This window comes from Urocitellus parryii, chromosome 3 (assembly GCF_045843805.1).
Source record: "Urocitellus parryii isolate mUroPar1 chromosome 3, mUroPar1.hap1, whole genome shotgun sequence".
In the NCBI taxonomy this organism is placed as follows: Eukaryota; Metazoa; Chordata; class Mammalia; order Rodentia; family Sciuridae; genus Urocitellus; species Urocitellus parryii.
In genome coordinates, this window is record NC_135533.1 from 219,259,408 (window position 1) to 219,275,337 (window position 15,930).

The 15,930-nt window shown below is 58.8% G+C and overlaps 1 protein-coding gene and 1 long non-coding RNA gene across 6 annotated transcripts; one reads left to right on the forward strand and one right to left on the reverse strand.

Moving 5' to 3' along the window:
- The first annotated feature begins 1,088 nt into the window (after positions 1 to 1,088).
- Positions 1,089 to 10,064, forward strand: Mbd3 (methyl-CpG binding domain protein 3). 5 transcript variants are annotated; one of them, XM_077796641.1, is made up of 7 exons: positions 1,089 to 1,296; positions 5,536 to 5,695; positions 5,876 to 6,013; positions 6,918 to 7,008; positions 7,424 to 7,601; positions 8,254 to 8,469; positions 8,659 to 10,064. In XM_077796641.1, exons 1-6 carry the CDS (start codon positions 1,187 to 1,189, stop codon positions 8,462 to 8,464), a joined length of 888 nt encoding a protein of 295 aa, XP_077652767.1. In that variant the 5' UTR covers positions 1,089 to 1,186; the 3' UTR covers positions 8,465 to 8,469; positions 8,659 to 10,064. The 5 variants fall into 5 exon arrangements, with proteins under 5 accessions (XP_077652767.1, XP_077652766.1, XP_026269728.1 ...); XM_077796640.1 differs by having other exon boundaries at positions 8,254 to 10,064; XM_026413943.2 differs by having other exon boundaries at positions 1,091 to 1,200; positions 8,254 to 10,064.
- A 3,655-nt stretch (positions 10,065 to 13,719) lies between these two features.
- LOC113200513 (uncharacterized) lies at positions 13,720 to 15,630 on the reverse strand. Its single transcript, XR_013343377.1, has 3 exons — positions 15,380 to 15,630; positions 14,886 to 14,994; positions 13,720 to 13,941 (listed from the first exon to the last, which is right to left on the reverse strand). It is a non-coding gene; the product is annotated as an uncharacterized LOC113200513 (long non-coding RNA).
- Between the last annotated feature and the right edge of the window lie 300 nt (positions 15,631 to 15,930).

A 15,930-nucleotide genomic window follows, 5' to 3' on the forward strand; every position in this document is an offset into this window, starting at 1 on the left:
GAAAAGGGGACTGTAAATGGGGTTAAGGACCTGGAGGTGGTAGGTCATCCTGGTTTAGAGTGCACTCCTGCACACTCGAGGCCCAACAGTTTAGACTAAAATGGAGTCAGATTCAGGGCCACGGAGCCAAAACTAAACTCCGATCTTCCCAGAGGTCAGGAGAGAAAACAGCCAAAACCTCAAGCAAGCCAGTGTGATCAGCGGGCGCGACAAGGCTCTGACCGACCAGCCCCGTGTTTCCGTGTGCTTCAGCCCTTCCTGGTCTGCAGCCTGCGCTCAGCCCGTGGGATCACTTGTTCTTTTACAGAACTAGGGGCTGCCCGGTGCTGGAATCACGCATGAAGCCAATTAAGACCTTCAGGCTAAACGTGTTAATTTCGTCTTTTGAGCCGTGGGTTGGCCCAACGCCACCATCTGGCTCCTTAGAACCAGGGACCTTCTCCGGGTGACTGCAGAGCAGCTGCAGCGGAGGAAAGGTAGTCCATTTTCCAACACCTGCCCCTGGGCGCGCGTCGAGCCAGAGCGACCCCTTCCACCTCCTATCCCCCTGGTCGGGTGGGGCAGGGGATGGGAGACCGTCCCACGCGCAGGCCTGGGCCCCTCTGGGCGAGATGACGGGACAGGTGGAGGGGCGCTCAGAGGCGCACTGCGTCGGCGGTGGAGCCCGAGGGTTAGAGCCCCGGCACCGCGAAAAAGCGTTGGCGTTGGCAGGACTTGGATGCTCGTGAAGAGTCTGGAGGGTGGAGAAGGGCCGAGCGGGAAGGGTACGAGCCTGCCACCTCGGCTCCTCAGCGGCCGCGCTACCGAGACGCTCCGAGGTTCGGGACAGAGGGCCAACCAGCGCGTGGAGCCCGAGAGCAAAGAGCGCATGCGCACACCCGGCCCCGCCCCGAGCCGCGCACCGATTGGCCTTGTCTCCACGGGGCGGGGGCTACGCCGCGGCTGCGCAGTCGAGCCCCGCGGGCGGGTGGGCGGAGCGGCCCCCCGAACGGGGGCTGGCGAGCGCGGGGAGGGGGCCGAGAGGGCGGCAAAGCCGGCGCGCGCCCGGCTGGGGGCGGAGGGCGGGGGCCTGCGGGCCGGAACAGCCGCGGCAAGTGGCGGCGGCGGAGGCAGCTGAGGCGGCGGCGAGCGGGGGTCGCGGCGGCGGCGGCAGCGGGCCCGGAGGCGGGCCGAGGAGCCGGGCGTGATGGAGCGGAAGAGGTGGGAGTGCCCGGCGCTCCCGCAGGGCTGGGAGAGGGAAGAAGTGCCCAGAAGGTCGGGGCTGTCGGCCGGCCACAGGGATGTCTTTTACTATAGGTGAATGAGCGCGCCGGCCGCGCAGGGCCCCAACGGGCGCCTCCCAGCGGTCTCTGCGGCGGCCTGGGCGCCCCTGCCCTGGGCCGCGGCCTGGGCCGCGCGCGTGCGTCGTGCGTGCGAGCGTGCGTAGACCGTGTGTGCCCGCCCGCCTAGCGCACGGCGGCCTAATGCGCGTGCGTGCTCGCGGATGCGCGGCTCAGTGAGCGTGCGCCGTGTGGCGCGCGGCCGCATGGCGCTCTAGCACCCGGCGGCTGAAGCTTTTGTACTGGCTGCCGCGGGGAACGTGCGCTCTAGGCTAGGGGCGCCCGGCAGTGGCCAGACGCGCTGGGAGGCGGGTGGGGGTGGGGGCTGGGCTCTCCCTCTGGCTCCCGTGGTGTGTTCCCCGGGTCCCGCGGAGCCCGAGGCGGGTGGCCAAGCCGGGATTTCGGGGAGCAGTGCTCGTTGCGGGGGACTGGAGCTAACCTGCTTCAAGATGCACAGTCCTGGGCCCGTTTCAGTCCTGGGAGTGTGTTCCCTAGGGTGACTGGGATTCCCTGCTTTTGAGGGGGGACCCCACGTTTGGAAATGTTTGAAGGCCACTGTCCCTCATGTGTACCCCCAGGCCTGAGAATGCTACTACTGCTACTTAGGAACCCATTTAAGACTAGTGCATTGATGCTTCTGGTGGTCAGTGTTTTTGAGAGCCCTCAACCCTAGATTGGAAGGAGGAGCTGGTCTTGACCAGGAAAGGCAGCAAGGACCCCTTTGGTGGAACAAAGAATTAGTCACCTGCTAGTATCCCTGCTCAGACAGGCCATCACGTACTGTGTTTCTTCTCCCTAATTTTGAAAGATGCCCCTTTTTCTTTTTGGTGCTGGAGCTCTACTCTAGGGGCTCCCACATGCTAGGCAAACCCTCTATTACTGTGATACAGCCCTAGCCTGGAAGATGCTTTTGATTCTGCATCACTTTTTAATTGCCCCTTCCTTGTCTTGTGTTGGGGTGCCTGCCATCTGCAGAATGCCAGCCTGGGTGCTGGGGGTGCAGCTCCCAATGCATGGGTGAGCAGGTGTGGAGCCAGGGCCAGCCAGCCCTTCATCAGCTGAGCTCTGTGGTTCTTTCCTGTCCACTGTTTGGGCTGTAGAGTAAGGGGTGGCTTGTGTTTGGAAGTGTGGTTACAGGATCAGGATACGTTTAGAGTCTGATTTCAAAAAAGTGTAGGGACAGCAAGGGAAGGTGTGACTGTCAGCCCCGAAAGGTGTAGGAGTTGAATGATGGGGCTGCTAGCAGAGGGACACTGTATATTTCCCTTGTCCCCTCTCCTGTGACTTCATCCCCCTACCCCAATTCTTTAGAAAGCTGAAATTCCTGGGGTTCTGTCTTTTGGGCCTGTGAAGAGGCTTCAGGCCAGGATTCTCCAGAGCCATTCCAAGAACACTGGTACTCTGGTCTGTGTCTGCCTATCTGGTCCTTTGTTTGGTTAACACCTCTGCAGCAGTTGCTGGGCTGGGGCGGCCGCTGAGCTGGCACGGAGAGTGGGTCCATCCCTCTGGTGTCAGAGCACCAGCCACCACTCCACACTGAGCTGCAGGGATCTATGGGGTGCTGGGGAGCCCTGGAGGACCCCCTGAGGAAATGACAGGGGAACAGGAGACACCTAGGCAAGGCCCGAGAACCTGAGGGCTGGCTGCAGTTCAGGAGCTGAACCAAGGTCAGGTTGGCCAGTGTCCTGATCGCGTCACACATTTCTTATTCCCATCTACCCTGAAGCTTCTTAGGGGTCAGCCGGGGTCCCTCTGCGTCCTCCAGATGTAGGGATCTAGCTGTAGGAAATGAAGTTGACCATTCCAGAGCTGCCCTCCAAGGTGCAGGTTTGGGGTGCTCCTTACCCTGGACTTCAGTCTTGGGGTTTGGCCTGCTTGCTGTCTCCAGTCTTGGCATAAGAGAGCTCAGGCTTCTGTGCTCATTTTTATCCCATGTATCTGGTTTTATTAAATCTGTTCACTTTTCTTTCAATAAAAAAACAGGGACATCTTTCTGTGTCAATACAGATATGCATAATCTTTTTCAAAAATTTGATACCATTCGTATTCATAAGTTATTCTTAACCTGTAAACATGGTAGTTTTGTACAATCAGAGTTGAGCAGCTGCCACGCTGTCTACTTGCAGTTCATTTTCAGCTTAACAAGACGTAGTTCATGTGCTGTACCGTCTACCCACTGTGTGTAAGTCAGTGGTGTTCTAGAATGTTTTCAGACGTGTGTGGCCATGACCAGACTCAGTTCTAGGATTTTCATCACTGCTGAAGGAAGCCCTTGACCATTGTAACTTTATTGCCCTGAGCCCCTAGCTGTACCAAGCCCTGTAAGCAACCACTAGGCTGAGTTCTGTGTCTGTATTTTCCTGTTCTCGGTCTCTTGAAGGTAGGCACGTGGAGGAAAGGACTGTGGGCAAGCGTTTCCTGGGGTCTCTTCCTTCTCTGTGGCTGTGTCTGGGACCGGTCAGGGCCTCAGCTTCTGTATAAAGCCTGGACATGTGCACTCAGTTTTGACATCAGCCCACAGCATAATTGCAGAAGTGAATCTCTGGGGTCCTCTATCCCTCAGGACACCAGGCACTTACAGGTTCTCTGTGCCCCAGTGCCCTCCCTGGTGCCTGGTCCTGGAATATGTGTCCGAGCCCCACCAGGTCCTTGGGCACCATCCCGTTTCCCTGCGAGTGCAAAACATACCTTCCCAGGATCTGTGTATTGGCCAGTGCCTCGTGACACTGGGCTGGGGGCTGCTGTGCCAGAGGGTAGCTGAGTCTCCCTCCATGATTGCAGGGTTGGGTTTCCTCTTGGCTGGACTGGACCATGAGCTGTCCTGTTTTCTGGCATCTACCCAGGGCTAGGTCAGGATCCTGTCCTAGAAGTTTACAGGGGAGAAGGACAAGGTGAGCCACCACTAATCTCAGCTACAAAACACACTCACAGGGAATGAACTGAGGGGTGCTCTATCACTGAGGTACATGTCCAGAGCCCTTTTTATCTATTTATTTTGAGACAGTTTTGAAAAATTGCTGAGACTGGCCTTAAACTTTCTGCTGGAGAAACAAAGTTTTTTCCCCTCTTCCTCTTGGGGTTGGGGATGGAACCCATCCCCAACCTAAGCAGGTACTTCACTGAGCCACATCCTGGCCTTCAGACTAAATTATTAACAAGCGCTATTTACTGAGTTTGTATAAGTTTTGTGCTTGAACATCTGACCTAGTGAGCACCATACATGCTCTTACGACTTTTTAATGACTTTTTGAAGATACCACATGCCACATAGTTCAAACATCCAGGTCAGTGCACACTTTGGTGGTATTTAACCACGACGCTGTGTAACCATGAGCATTAACTAGTAACATTTCCATCACCACAACAGGAAGCCAGCCTCCACAGTAGTCACCCATTCCCTCCCAGGTACCTGAGAAGCCACATCATGTCTGGACTCCCCTGTTCTGGATGTTCCCTGTCACTGGAGTCACACACTGTGTGGCCTTGTGTGTGTGTGTCTGGTTCTCACTGAGCATGAGGTCCTCAGGTCCATCCACACTGCAGGTGTGTGTCTGTCCGTCCATTCAGACACTGGGGCTGTTCCTGCCCTTGGGCATTGAGTCATGCTGCTCTGGGCATTCATGAGCAAATCTCCATGTGACATGTTTTCACACCAGGTCTAGGAGTGAGTGGCTAGGTCATTTGAGGAGCAGCCAGATTCTCCATGCTGCCTGCTGGTGATGCTGGCTCTGCAGTAGGTGTTCTGTAGGGTGGTGGCAGGTGGCATGCACAGCACTCAGGTGGTGGTACACGCCTGTAATTGCGGCCGCTCAGGAGGCTGAGGCAGGAGGATCCTGCAAGCTTTCAGCCAGCCTCAGCAATTCAGAACCTGCCTCAAAATAAAGGGCTGGGTGTGAAACTTAGTGAAGAGCACCCCCTGGGTTCAGTCCCCAGTAGTGCAGAACAACAACAAAACAGCTGGGTGACTCCATAGATGGGTGTCCTGGAGTGAGCAGGGCACCCTGCACAGCCTCCCCCCAGGTAACCACCCAAAGGAGCCAGCTCCCAGGGATGCCCCTCAGGCTGGTCTCCTTGTGAACCACAGTGCAGGAGGTCATGGTGACTGTCCGGCAGCTGCCCTCCACCCTGGTGGTGGGAGGGTCCCCGAGGGGCTTCCTGGCGGTCTAGCTGGGTCTGGCAGGCCCAGAGGCCTGCGCCGACCCGCCTCTGCCCGCAGCCCCAGTGGGAAGAAGTTCCGCAGCAAGCCCCAGCTGGCGCGCTACCTGGGGGGCTCCATGGACCTGAGCACCTTTGACTTCCGCACCGGCAAGATGCTGATGAGCAAGATGAACAAGAGCCGCCAACGCGTGCGCTACGACTCCTCCAACCAGGTCAAGGTAAGTCGGGGTGGTGCCAGCGCCACTGGGGAAGGTGCTGCCCGGAGAGGCAGCCGCATGGCGCAGAGGTGGCCCCTGGAGAGGGGCCTGAGCCCACCCCCAATCTGGCCATGGTGGGCATGACCGCGGGCAGCCTATGGAGCCCAGCTGGCCACCTTGTTGGAGTACCTTGTTCTGCAGGGCAAGCCCGACCTGAACACAGCGCTGCCTGTGCGGCAGACAGCGTCCATCTTTAAGCAGCCTGTGACCAAGATCACCAACCACCCCAGCAACAAGGTGAAGAGTGACCCACAGAAGGCTGTGGACCAGCCCCGGCAGGTGAGCCCATGGCTCCCACTTTTAAAGGGAGGCTTTCTTGGGAGTGCCGCACTGCTTCCCAGAGCCTTGCTCTGCAGGAACTAGCTCCCCACGTGCGGCCTTCCCTTCTGCTTCTCTGTTCCAAAGTAGATCGCTCAGTTTGTGGGCACCGTAGCTCAGTGGCAGAACTTGCTCAGCTGCTCTAGGACCTGACTTTGGAGCCTAGCACTACAAAAGAACAGCATGCTACATAAATGGCTTTCTAATCTGCTTTTTAAAAAGCAGAACCCAGGTGGGCCTGGCAGCACACGCCTGTAATCCCAGCTACTGACTGGGGAGCCTGAAGCCGGAGGGTTTCAAGTTCAAGGCCAGCCTCAGCAATTTTGTGAGGCCCCAAGCAACTAATCAGGGAGGGCCCAGAGGCCTGCACAGACTCAAAATTTTAAAAGTAAATAAAAGGTCTGGATTCTGTCCCTGGTACATTAAAAAAAAAAAAAAAAAAACACAGAACCAAGCCAGGTGCCATGGCTACCTGTGGTCCTAGGCACTCTGCAGGCTGAGAGAAGATGAAGCTGTTTCAAGGCAATTTAGCGAAAGCCTATCTCAAAATAGAAAATACAGAGGGGCTGGGGAATAACTCAGTGGTAGAGCACCCTGGGTTCTGTAGCCAGAAAAGCCACAACAGCAAAAAGAAAACCTTTCTGTCTTGAGTACTAACTTACACTGCCCACTGGAGGTCTGGGCGTGGTAGGCGCCTGGGGCAGGCAGGGGAGATGCCCAGGGGCCCAGTGTCATGAGGAGGTCATGGGAACCCTGGCCCTGCCTGGCTTGGTGTGTCCTGTCCCCCCCTTCCGCACCTCCCCATCCTTCACATTCCCCCACCCCCGTGGCCTGGCTGACCTGTCTGTCCTGTCCGCCTGGGCAGCTGTTCTGGGAGAAGAAGCTGAGCGGCCTGAGTGCCTTTGACATCGCGGAGGAGCTGGTCAGGACCATGGACCTACCCAAAGGCCTGCAGGGTGAGCAGAGCCCCAGCCCTCCGCTTCTGCCCGTCGTCATGTGGCCGTGGAGACCGAGTCTCCTCTGATCTCTGGAGCACCCCGGGGGACACTGCTTGCCTCCAGGTGTCTTAAGAACTTCCCGAAGGCTGGGATGTGGCTCGGTGGTAGAGCCCTTACCTGCCATGCTCAAGGCCCTGGGGTCCACCAAAAGGTCTGCAGGGATGTCTGGGTTTGCTCCTGCATTTTGAAGTCACTGTCACGCTGCTCAGCGGTGTGCTAGGCTTGCATTCTTCCTGTTGTGAAAGGCATGGTGCCCAGGTGAGGGAGTGTGGGAGGAGAGCCAAGCTGGAGAAAGGTAGAGCCCCCATCTGAGTGCTGAGCAAGCAGCCGTGTGACCCCACCCTGCCCGGGCTGTTTCCTCTTCACCTGTTAGGGGTGGGCCCAGGCTGTACGGATGAGACGCTGCTGTCGGCCATTGCCAGCGCCCTGCACACCAGCACCATGCCCATCACGGGGCAGCTCTCAGCCGCCGTGGAGAAGAACCCTGGTGTGTGGCTGAACACCACGCAACCCCTGTGCAAAGCATTCATGGTGACTGACGAGGACATCAGGTAGCTGGTGGCCCTTGTCCCTACTGCACCTGTCTCTCAGGGCCCTGCCCCCAGCACCTGTGCATTCCCAGTTTCCCCCAAAACTTAGACATTTCTGCTGACATTGCCAGAGTTTTAGAAGAGAAGTGGCCACAGCAAGGTGCAGAGTGTTGGAATCCTAGGTGCAGGCCAGGCAGGGGCCTGTGGAGGGAGCCAGGGGACCTGGTTGCCGGCTTCACAGCTGCGGTGTCAGAAGCAAGGGCAGAGAAAGGGCAGCCTCCTGGATCGGGCACTGTCTGAGCCTGGCACAGGGAGCTGGGGCGCTTACCTAACACCATGGCTGGACACTGGTCACTGCTAAGTGACCATAAAGGAAACACCTGGGATGAAGGAGGAGGAGCACAGTGGGTGGGCAGCACCGCTGGTGGTGCTGATGCTCTTGCTGGTCAGAAGGAGCTGCGGGGCGCAGGGCAGTGGTGGCAGCAGCTGCCGTGAGGTGGCAGACAGGGCAGGCTCGAGCCAGCAGGGGGAAGCCCAGGGTGGCCAGCGCGCAGCTCCTCGGTGTGCAGAGGCAGATGAGGAGCCCAAGTCTCCCCATGGCAGGGTGCTCTGTGCACAGCAGGGAGGGCGAGAGGTGCTGGGGCTGGACATGCCCACACCCTCCCCTGGCCAGCATTTGTGTCTCCAGGAAGCAGGAGGAGCTGGTGCAGCAGGTGCGGAAGCGGCTGGAGGAGGCACTGATGGCCGACATGCTGGCCCACGTGGAGGAGCTGGCCCGTGATGGTGAGGCGCCACTGGACAAGGCCTGTGGGGATGACGAAGACGACGACGAGGAGGACGAGGAGGAGGAGCCGGAGCCAGACCAGGAGCTGGAGCGTGTCTAGAGCAGGTGCTCGGCTGATGCCCTCCCCACCAGGAGGCCAGGCTCTGGGACCTGAGGCCAAGGCTGGCTGGCAAGTGGGGTCAGTGCAAGAGCACCCCAGCCTGGTGTGCAGGTGGCAGCTGGGAGCACGCCTCGCCAGGCCTGCTCCTGTCCCAAGTCACCTTGCTGACGGCGTCCCCTCCCCATCCTTTGCAGACGCCCTGCCTGAGAGCCCTGTGCTGCAGGGCCACCAGCTCGCCTCTACACGGCCACCTACAGACTTGGCCCTGGGCCACACTGGGGACCAGGCTCAGCAGTCAGGCACAGTCTGGGAGGAGGGCAGCCCCTCCTCCCCTGGGCCTCAACACGGGGCGCCTGAGGGCAGCCCTGCCTGGTGGACCCTCCATCATGGCTCTTCTCTGGGGGCCTGGGGGCCCCCGCGTGTGGACTCGGGCCTGTGGTGCCCCAGCCTGTCCCCGTGGTCTCTGCCCCAAGCTCCTCCACATGGGAGAGGTGCCAGCAGACGCACCCGTCCCTCGGTGCCCTGGAGCTGGTCACACAGAGGTCCTTCGGTTGCCATGTCCAGGAGCCAGGGAAATATTCCAGAAACACAGCTCCACCTCCTTCCAGTGCAGTGTGAGCAGCACTGCTCTGGGCCAGCATCGTGACCATGGTCCTGCGCTGCCACCCAGCTGGGTAGGGCCGGTGACCCCAGTGAGGGCATCCGAGAGCCAGCAGCCACCTAGGAGGTCACTTCCCTCAATAAATCGATGATACAAATGGGGCTGGAACTTGGCTGTTTGACCCTTTGTTTGGCCACCAGCAGAGGTGATGGGGACAGCTTTCTGAAACCCGCTGCCCTGCCTCGGTGCAGGTGCTTGGCAGCACCCAGGCTACACCCAGGTTCCCCTGCGGTGCCAGGGAGATCCCTAGTCCAGCTGCAGAGAAATGAGCTGGCCCTTTGGGTGTGGCCCCCACAATAGCCACCCCTGAGAGTAATGTGGTGGCACAGTGGCAAAGGGAATGGCCACTGCTTGGATACCCCTACCACCCCTGCTGTGACTTGGAGGTGCCCGGGCCCAGTTAGGCCCTGCTTCTTCCTCCATCGCCCTGATGCTCACAGCACTAGTTGTCCTTTGGCTCCCCTGCTGCCCCAGCCAGGATGTGGTCACTCTCAGGCTGGACAAGAGGGAGGCCAGCACCTTCTTGGCTCCCCCTGGGGCTCAGCCACCACTACCCCTGGCAGTTGGGGGCTGAGCCTGGTATGATGGCCGAAGAAGGGACCCCTTCATTTGTGGGATCCCCTACTAAGGTCACTGTTAGACCCGCATTGTCCCCCTTGCCCTCAGGGCCATGGCCTGGGGTGCCAGGTTGATGCTGTCACCTTTCAAAGCACAAACCCTTGGCACAGGAAGACTGCTCACTCCCTGGGCTGCCAGACGGGGCCAGTCTCCCACGAGGCTGCCAGGGGAGCTCCTGTGGGGCCAGCTCCTCTTCCTGGCACTGGGTTCTTGTGAGGATGATGGCTTCAGTGCTTGCTGTGACCCTGAGGCCAGGGGTGCTGCCTGGTAGGGGACACAGCTGCAGTGGGCACTGTACCTGAATAAAGACACTTCCAAGAACGTGGTGTGGAGCCTTGTGTTGGTTTTGGGGGTCCGGGACTTCTCCGTGCGGGGCCAGGGTCCCTGGACTCACACCTGTCAGTGGATGATGAGAGGGAGGCCGTGGGGCTCACAGGCCCCCAACCCTGCCAGCACCTGGGACCCCGGGATAACCGTGGCACATAAAGCAGGAAGTCGGGCTGGGCTCAGCGTAGAGTGCTCGCCTGGCACGTGCGAGACGCTGGGTTCCATTCTCAAACATTAAGGAACAGTAGGAAGTTGCCAGAAAGGCATCTGCAGGGGGGTACCTCAGGACCCTTCAGGCTGGAGGAGCTGTCACCTAGGGCCCACCTTGATGCCATCCAGTGGCACAGGGTCACAGGTCTCATTCCACCGCCCAGTGAGGACAGACCCACACACCAGAAGAAATGGAAAAGGAGGATCTGCGCCAGGAGCGTCCCTGGGGCTACAGCACCCTAGGGTCTTGCCCACCTGGACCCTGGGTTCCCGCCCAACCCAGGCCCTCAGTGGCCACCCGAACCCCAGACTGCGTGACCAGGAAAAGGTGGGAGACCACGCTCCATCATGCGCCGGCCTCTCCAGAGCATCTGCTCGGTTCCATGGCACTCAAGACCCCTCTTGACCCCAGGGCTCTGTCCCCATCCCCCTCTGGGCAGGGCCTTGGTGACCAGATGGCTCTCCCTTTGCCCTTCTGCCCCTGTGAGGCTGGTCATTCACTTGACCTCAGAGGTGTGCGCAGCCGGGAGACAGGGCCAGGTCCCCCCTCATGAGTGTGAAGGTGGCCCAACCCCGATTCCTCACTGGCCCCTTCGCCCTCAGTCCATCCATCACCAGCTGTCGCCTCCTGTCCGGGCTCAGGGTCCCTCCTGAGCTCTCCTTTCTCCACAGGGCCCAAGTGGGCCCTGAAGATACAGTCCAGTGTTAGAGGGGACACTCTGCATCCAGAAGTGGGCTCTGGGAGTGGACATAGAGCCTGAGAGTGTCAAGCAGGCCAGGCAGGCAGGCCCTGTGCATGGAGCCTGAGCGCTTCCTCCTGCCTGGCTGTGATGTCCACCTGTACTGGCCCCTCCAAGCCAGACCTGGCTGCTACAGGATGTTGGGGTGCTGGGACCCCCTGACCAGGACCCACTGCTGTGTAGCAGTGCCCCTCAGAGAGCAGCTGGCGCCAACCCCACCCAGCCTGCACTGTGCAGCAGCAGCCAGGGCCTGGGTGCTCCACTGCCCCATCCCCTGCACTCACACCCTCTCCTGGGGGGCTGAGGCGCCTCAGCTGGGCACAGTCAGTTTGGGGAGAAGTGAGGACGATGGCACCAACCCTCCCTGCGGCAGGCAAAACAGGAGCCTGGGCTCCCAGTGCTCCCTCCCCTGTCCTCTGCCCTCCCTGGGGTGCAGCCCAGCACCTGTGAGCCTAACCCCAGCCCTGACAAGTCTGGAATGTCCCCAAAATTGCACAACTGTCTACTTTTAAAAGAGAGAATTTTGATGTATGTCAATTATATATCTGAATCAATCCCCGCCCCCCCTTCTAAGACTCAGGGAACCTGAAGCCTGTCTCCAGATTCCAGCCCTAGAGCTGAGACCAGTCTGGGTGGAGCAAGTGGGGCCTGAAGGCAGCCGGTGTGGGACAACAGCCAGCAGCAGGCGCCCACAGAGGCCATCTGGAGCTGGGAAGGGGCTCAGATGCATGGCCTCCGGTTTGTGGTGGTGGCTTTGTAGTGGGGATTAGGCCAGCTGACTGACTTTGCCATCCTCCTCCTCAGCCTCTCCTAAGTCACGAGGATGGCAGGCGTGGCTACCACACCTGGCTTTGGCTGGGAATCTTGGGGGGAGACAAAAATAAATTTAGGCTGAGTGCCAGGAACCTGCCCCAGGAGTGAGCACAGAGCTGGGGTTTAGGCACCCATGCAGAAGAGGGGCCAGGGCGGGGCCGGACAGGACAGCACCATGCTGGTGGGGTCCACTGGGTCCCAAACCTGGGTCCCACACCACCAGATGACCAAAAAAAAAAGTCTGTAGCCACAAAAAAAATAAACCCATGAGCCTTCCTGAGCATCTTCCAGGTGCCGTTTCCAGGCATCTGATCACCCAGAGCCATGTGCGAGGCCCTGGGCTGAGATCTGGCTTCCAGTGCACTTCCTGGAAGCCACTGTTTTTGAAGACACCTTATATGCAATAAACGCTGTTTTCAACATTCTTTCTTCCTTATTACCATCTTGCCCTAATACTTTTAAAACTGTAAGTAATAACCAGGTGTAGTAGTGTACACCTGTAATCCCAGTAGCTCAGAAGGCCGAAACAGGAGGACCACAAGTTGGAGGCCAGCCTCAGCAATTTAGCAAGAAACAAAGCAACTCAGATTTGTGATTCAGTAGAAAACACCCGTGGGCTTAATCCCCCTACCAAAAATAAAAAACAAACGGACAAAACAAAAATAAATACTACAAGTACAGGGGCTGGGACTGTAGCTCCGTGGCAGAGCACCTGCCTGGCTTGTGTGAGGCACTGGGTCCGATCCTTAGCACCACATAAATAAACAAATAAAATAAAGACATGCTGTCCATCTACAACTATAATAAAAAAAAAAAAGAAAAAAAATACTACAAGTATATAGGATTTTTTCCCTTTCAAGTCCTCATAAATATTACTAAAGTCCTCATGATGAAAATTAGCATTGCCGGGCTGGGGATGTGGCTCAAGCGGTAGTGCGCTCGCCTGGCATGCGTGTGGCCCGGGTTCGATCCTCAGCACCACATACCAACAAAGATGTTGTGTCCGCCGAGAACTAAAAATAAATAAATAAATATTAAAAATTCTTTCTCTCTCACTCTCTTAAAAAAAAAAAATTAGCATTGCCAGCCTTTTTTTGTATGTGGGGTGGAGGTACAGGGGACGGAACCAGGGACACTTAACCACTGAACCACATACCCAGCCCTTTTAATTTCTGAGACAGGGTCTAAGTTGCTCCGGATGTCCTCAAACTTGTGACTCCCCTGCCTCAGCCCCCGGATCACCAGGATCATAGGAGAACAGCATTGTCTGGCAGCTCTTTTTATTTTGAGACAGGATCTTGCTAAGTTGCCAAGGTTGGCCTGGAACTTGCCACCCTTCTGCCTCAGTCCCTTGGGATTGCAGGCATGCACCACTGCCCCCAATATGCTTTTCTTCCTTGTCTACTTTTTTCCGTATTTTTAACTTTTGCAGTGCTAAGGACTAAACCCAGATCCTTGGACAGACCAGGCTAGCACTCTACCACTGAGCTGCAACCCAGCCCCTCCCCAGTTAGATTTTACATATACAGAAAAGAGGCCAGCCAAGCTAGTGGCACAAGACTGTCACTCCAGCCATTGGGGAGATTGAGGCAGGAGGGGCCAAAGCCACAGCAACTCAGGGAGACCCTGGCTCCAACAAGAAAACCTGGGCTGTAGTTTAGTGGTAGAGCCCCTGGGGTTCAGTCCCTAGTACCACACATACTGTGAGGGTTTGGCCACCCCCATGGACCTGCAGCAGCCTCCTCACTATCTCCACCTGGACTCCACCCTATGTCCACCCGTGCCCAATGGGCAGGGGTATTGATGCTATTTCATCCACAAACATTTCCAAACCAATCTCTCAAAGGATTTTTCCTAAAACTTTTTAAAAATGATTTTTTTTAATATGGAAGGTTTCAAACACACATCAGACCCAGTGAAGTTCATATGCCAACACCCAGCTTCATCGAGATGACCAGGAGCCGGGTGCAGTGGCCACAGCTGTCATCACAGCTGCTGGGAAGGCAAAGGCAGGAGGATGGCAAGTTCAAGGGCAGACTGGCAACTTAGCCAAGACCCTGTCTCAGCAGTGGAGCACTTGACTAGCATGGTGAGGCCCTGGGTTCCGTCTCCACACCAGAAGAAAATAAAAGGAGGAAAGAAAAGAACATGAGGGCCCATCTTGAACCTTGAACTTTTTTCCTTACCGCGGCTGGAGGTTAGTCTAGAGGGCTCCGCCGCTGAGCCACACCTCCAGCCCTTGTTCTTTCACTCAGTCGCCACCCTCCTGCCTCAGCCTGCAGCACTGGGACTGCAGGTGTGGCCCTCTGCTCCTGTTCTTCACTCCCAGGCCGTGGTGGGAAGTGCAGCGATGGATCTGGTCAGGCACTCTGTCCCCAAGACCCAACTTCCTCCTCCATAAGAACTCCCATGCCCCCTCTTTGGAAGCCACCCCCAATCCCTCAGAGGCAGGAGGTGTGCATGGAACCTGGGTGGGGCAACCGGCAGGCAGAAAAGGAGGCAGGAAGGGAAGGCCCTCCCAGGAGGTCAAGAGCCTGAGTCCTGGACAGACTGGAACTCATGCTAGGGGCTGGCAGGGTCCGGCTCTCTGAGGAATGCCTGTGCACTCTAACCACCCTGGTCTCAGCTTTCCCGCCTGCGGCCAGCAGCCTGGCACTCTGTCCTGTTCCACCTAGCCCTCCTGCTCCCTCACTTCAGCACCCCACAGGATCAGTCCAGTGCAGGCTGTGGTGTAGCTCCTGGTGCCCAGCTGGGCAGCTGGGCCTCTGGCTTTGAATACCAGCCGCTGCAGGTGGAAGCTTCTGTGTGGAGACTGGGCCACAGAGGAGAGTGGGAGTGAGGATGTCAGTCTGTCTCCGGAAGCCCGGGGACTGGGTCTGTCCCATGGGGAAGGGGCTAGACATGAAGTATCTGAAAGTACTTATCAATCCCAAATGCTGGAGTGCAGGAAACACAAGTGTGGGACCCCAGTAGAGGAACTGGGCTGTATCTGGACAGGGGTCAGGAATGACATTTCATGGCAGGGAGGAGGGCTCTGGGCAGAGGAACCTACCGAGGTTAGTGCCAGGACTTTCATCGATATTCTGACGGGCACCTGTGTTGATGACTGTGTAGAGAGAAGTGACCAAAAGTGGTGGACAATCTTTTGTGGATGTTCGCAGCTGGGAGAGGAGATGGAAAGATGGAGGACCAGGACAGGCAAGGCTGCCCCCACGAACCCAGACTTGCCAGGCAATTGGCCCGAGGGTGCACCCTCAGCCACGGTGGGGGTGGGGTTTATTCTATTCCATCCACCAGGAGAAATCTCACGGAAGCCCAGCAGGCCCACGAGGCTGCTGAAGGTAGGGCACCTGGCACTGGGTGGCTCTGCAGGTGGACACGCCAGGCTGCTCTCAGAACCCACAGGCAGGGCCACCTCCCCTGCACAGGGCACCTCAGAAAGGGTGGGCCTGGGGTTAGGGTTGGTGGGAGGCCCTCCACCCACGGAGCATCACCCAGGCGGAGGTTTGGGGCTTGGGTACACAGCCGCCCCCATCCGGCGCTGACCTTCCCAGTGGTGGCGAGTAGGAGCGCGCCTGCCTCGGAAGCCGGGCACGGACTCGAGAGGAACTCGGAAAGAGGAGCCCGAGACCCGGGGCGCGCGCGGACAGGGGTCCTTGGCACCAGGAGAGCTGGCAGGCGCGGGGTAGCGGGAAGCCCGAGCGACGGCAGCGGGGGAGACTCGGGCCGGAGCCCCACGCACCGCCACCCGCGGGCGCGCCCGCACGTGCGAGCGCCCGGGTCCGCGCCCACGGCGGGGGCGGGGCTGCCACGTGACCGCCGGCCCGGCCCGCGCGTGCGCGCTGCAGCCGCCCATTGTTGGCCGCGGTGACGTCGAAGGGCGGGGCGGGGTGGGGCGGGGCACGCGGCCGGGAGGCGGGCGGCGGGCGGCGGGAGGGCAGGAGCGTCCCGCGCCGCCGCCGCCGCCTCGGCCGCCAGGAGCCGCCGCAGCCCGCCGAGCAGCAGAGAGTCGCGGCCGCCCCCGGCCCGGCCCGAGCAGCCCCGCGCCGCCGCCCCCGCCCGGCCGCCCCCGCCCCGCCGCTGGATGCCGGCGGCCG